At 27.4% G+C, this 2,789-nt stretch overlaps 1 protein-coding gene across 1 annotated transcript in view; it reads right to left on the minus strand.

The window, feature by feature from the left end:
• Window positions 1–1,869: 1,869 nt before the first annotated feature.
• Window positions 1,870–2,789, minus strand: part of LOC101513395 (uncharacterized acetyltransferase At3g50280-like) — a 1,778-nt gene continuing 858 nt past the window's right edge. Inside the window, exon 1 of the mRNA XM_073368348.1 lies at window positions 1,870–2,789. This exon is cut by the window's right edge and continues 858 nt beyond it. Within this exon, the coding sequence (XP_073224449.1) occupies window positions 2,184–2,789 (606 nt within the window). The 3' untranslated portion in view covers window positions 1,870–2,183.

A 2,789-nucleotide genomic window follows, 5' to 3' on the forward strand; every position in this document is an offset into this window, starting at 1 on the left:
ATATATATATATATATATATATATATATATATATATATATATATATATATATATATCGTATATAAATATTTAAAAATGATGGACAAAGTCATGTCTCTTTGAATTTTTGTCAGTTTTATTTTATTGAAATTAATTAAATTTAATTTGTTGTTTTATAGTGTTAATTGACATGAAATTAAAGTAATTCATTTGCAATTATTTGTATTTGATGTATACTTATAATTGTTTGACTATTAATATTTTGTAATCAAATTGCTATAAATTTTAGATTTCGGTTTTAAAACTAAAATGTTAATGATTATGATTACTCTATTAGTATTAAAAATAGTTCGATTAATATTTGTAAATTAAAATTCTAATATATTCGATTTAAAATTTTGTCGAAGGAAGACAAAAAAAAAGGTATTAAAGAGATTAAAAGAAGAGAAAATCTATTTAGAAATTAAAAGAAATAAAACGTACACATCAACTTTTTAACTGAGGTGGAAAATATTTGTACATGTAAAAGAATTAATATGAGGTGGAAGTAAGAAAATAAAAAGTGTTTTTAATATATATATATATATATAATAGATAAAGCGAGGATACACAAATCTCTATATGCAACTATTTTATTTTTAGAGTCTAAAACCTTTCAATTGACATCGCAATACAATCTACATCTCTACAAACTTCAAATTTTAAAGATTAAATTTTATAGTAGTTGTTTGTAGAAAGACCATATGAAATAAGGCATTTGTTTCCCTTAAGAGTTTACTTGATCTTCCTCTACCTTTATTTATTGGACTACTATTATCCACATGATCAACTATATATTGGGATAGGTTTTTTTTTTCACATAACTCCGTAACCATCTTAAATCAAAATCTGTAATTTGTTTGTTATTAACGCTAATATCTCCATTGTGCTTCAAATATATTAATTATTATCTTATCTTTTCTAACATGTCAATTCATCCACCACAAAACTTAACTTACTTTTATTAGCAACTTATTGCCCAACAACTCCAGCAATTAGCATTCCAATAAAATGTCTTTGCACTCAACATTTATATCTATATATCAACATCGTAATCAACACCAATCAACAGAACCAAACGTAACATATTATCTTTACTAGTAATGTACGTAGTCTGATTTACTTAGTTGCAATATATCATTTTTCATTAGTCAACTATTTACTGGATACAACCTCAACTATCCTTTTTTATGGGTATGCAAATACTAGTGAAATGATCTTTCTGCCTAAAAGTCTAAATATTTTCCACTTCCATACCTTTGTATTTAAAACTTGCCATCTTTGTATTTAAAACTTTGCCAAGGGAAGGAGGGCCACAACCCATACTTGGCCTCTCTTAAAATCGCTTCTGGTACGTCTCTCCTTTTTTTTCTTTTGTGGTTCATTGTATATACTATTTTTTTATTAAAGTTACTATATTCATTCTCTATATATTTCACTCTAAATAAATGTAGTTTCTATTAAGTTCATCTTCACACATAGACATGTGTGTGATTCTTGACTTAAAAAGTAATTTTGTGATAAATTATTTTATTTAAAAATAATAATTTATTATAAATAATTAATGTTACTATTTCAACCGTCAAATCAAAAAAAAAATTATTGAAAATTAATATCAATTTTATAAAATTTTAAAACTATTTGATATTTTATTAAATAATTTAACAGTTAAATTAGTAAAATACATCAATTATATTAAATTATTAAGTAAAATAACTTATTATAGAGTTATTATTGAAGTTAACGAATCTTCACCATATATAATGTGACATCATAGAAAGACATCATTTAACAAATGAGTGTGCAAGAAGACATAGAAAACCAGTTGGAAGAGATAGAGAAACAACAATTAATATACTAAATATATAGCGTCGGTTGTCAATTTTTATATTCAAATATCTTTTCTTTTATATAAATATATATATATATCATCTTTTTTTGGTTGACTCTTATATTTAAACACTTCTAATTTTATACAAATCATTTTTTTTTCTCTTCTTATCGTATGACGAACACAGTACATGTATCATATCATTTCCTCTATTTCTATCTATGTGACTTTTTCTTATTTTTATTAATTGCTAAAAAAAACCTTATTTTGATTAAGAAAGAGGTGGTAAAGAAAAAAGATCGACCGTATGAAAGTAGTAGATAGTGCAGGACAGTTAAAGTGGATTGAGGAAGTGAGGGTCCGATTCCAACGCCATCATTGCATGAGGTGTAAGAGTTAGCGCCAAATCTATAGTTCCAGGTTCATACCCCTCATATGATGACACATTCCCATCAAATTTATTTGCATATCCACTCAAAACCGCCACAGCTTTCCCCATTCCAAATTCATTCCCATACATATTAAACCTCGGTGAACTTGACACTGTAATACTATAAGGATCAAAGTGTCGACCAAGTTGGTAAACAACAGGATCCTCTAACCACTTTTGAATCATCTCTCTCACTTCTCTGTCATCATGATTCACAACACTCATATGCACTTTCCATGCTGCCCATCCCAAATCATTCTCAACCAATTCCTTCACACTCGTTTCTGTACTAACCACATCAACCGAGTTTCCAAAGTATTCTTTTGGAAGAGGCGGTTCCATTCTCAATCTATTGTTTATGGCTAACTTACAACTGGTTTTTTGATCATCTCTTAGTCCTCGCGCGCGTGTCACACATCTCCAAACATGTGCTGATAAGGCTTGGAACGAAGATATTTTTGTTGTCTTGTATTCCTTATTTGCCTTTTGTTTCAACTTTGCAATACACTC

The sequence above is a fragment of the Cicer arietinum genome, chromosome 5, assembly GCF_000331145.2.
Source record: "Cicer arietinum cultivar CDC Frontier isolate Library 1 chromosome 5, Cicar.CDCFrontier_v2.0, whole genome shotgun sequence".
Lineage (NCBI taxonomy): Eukaryota > Viridiplantae > Streptophyta > Magnoliopsida > Fabales > Fabaceae > Cicer > Cicer arietinum.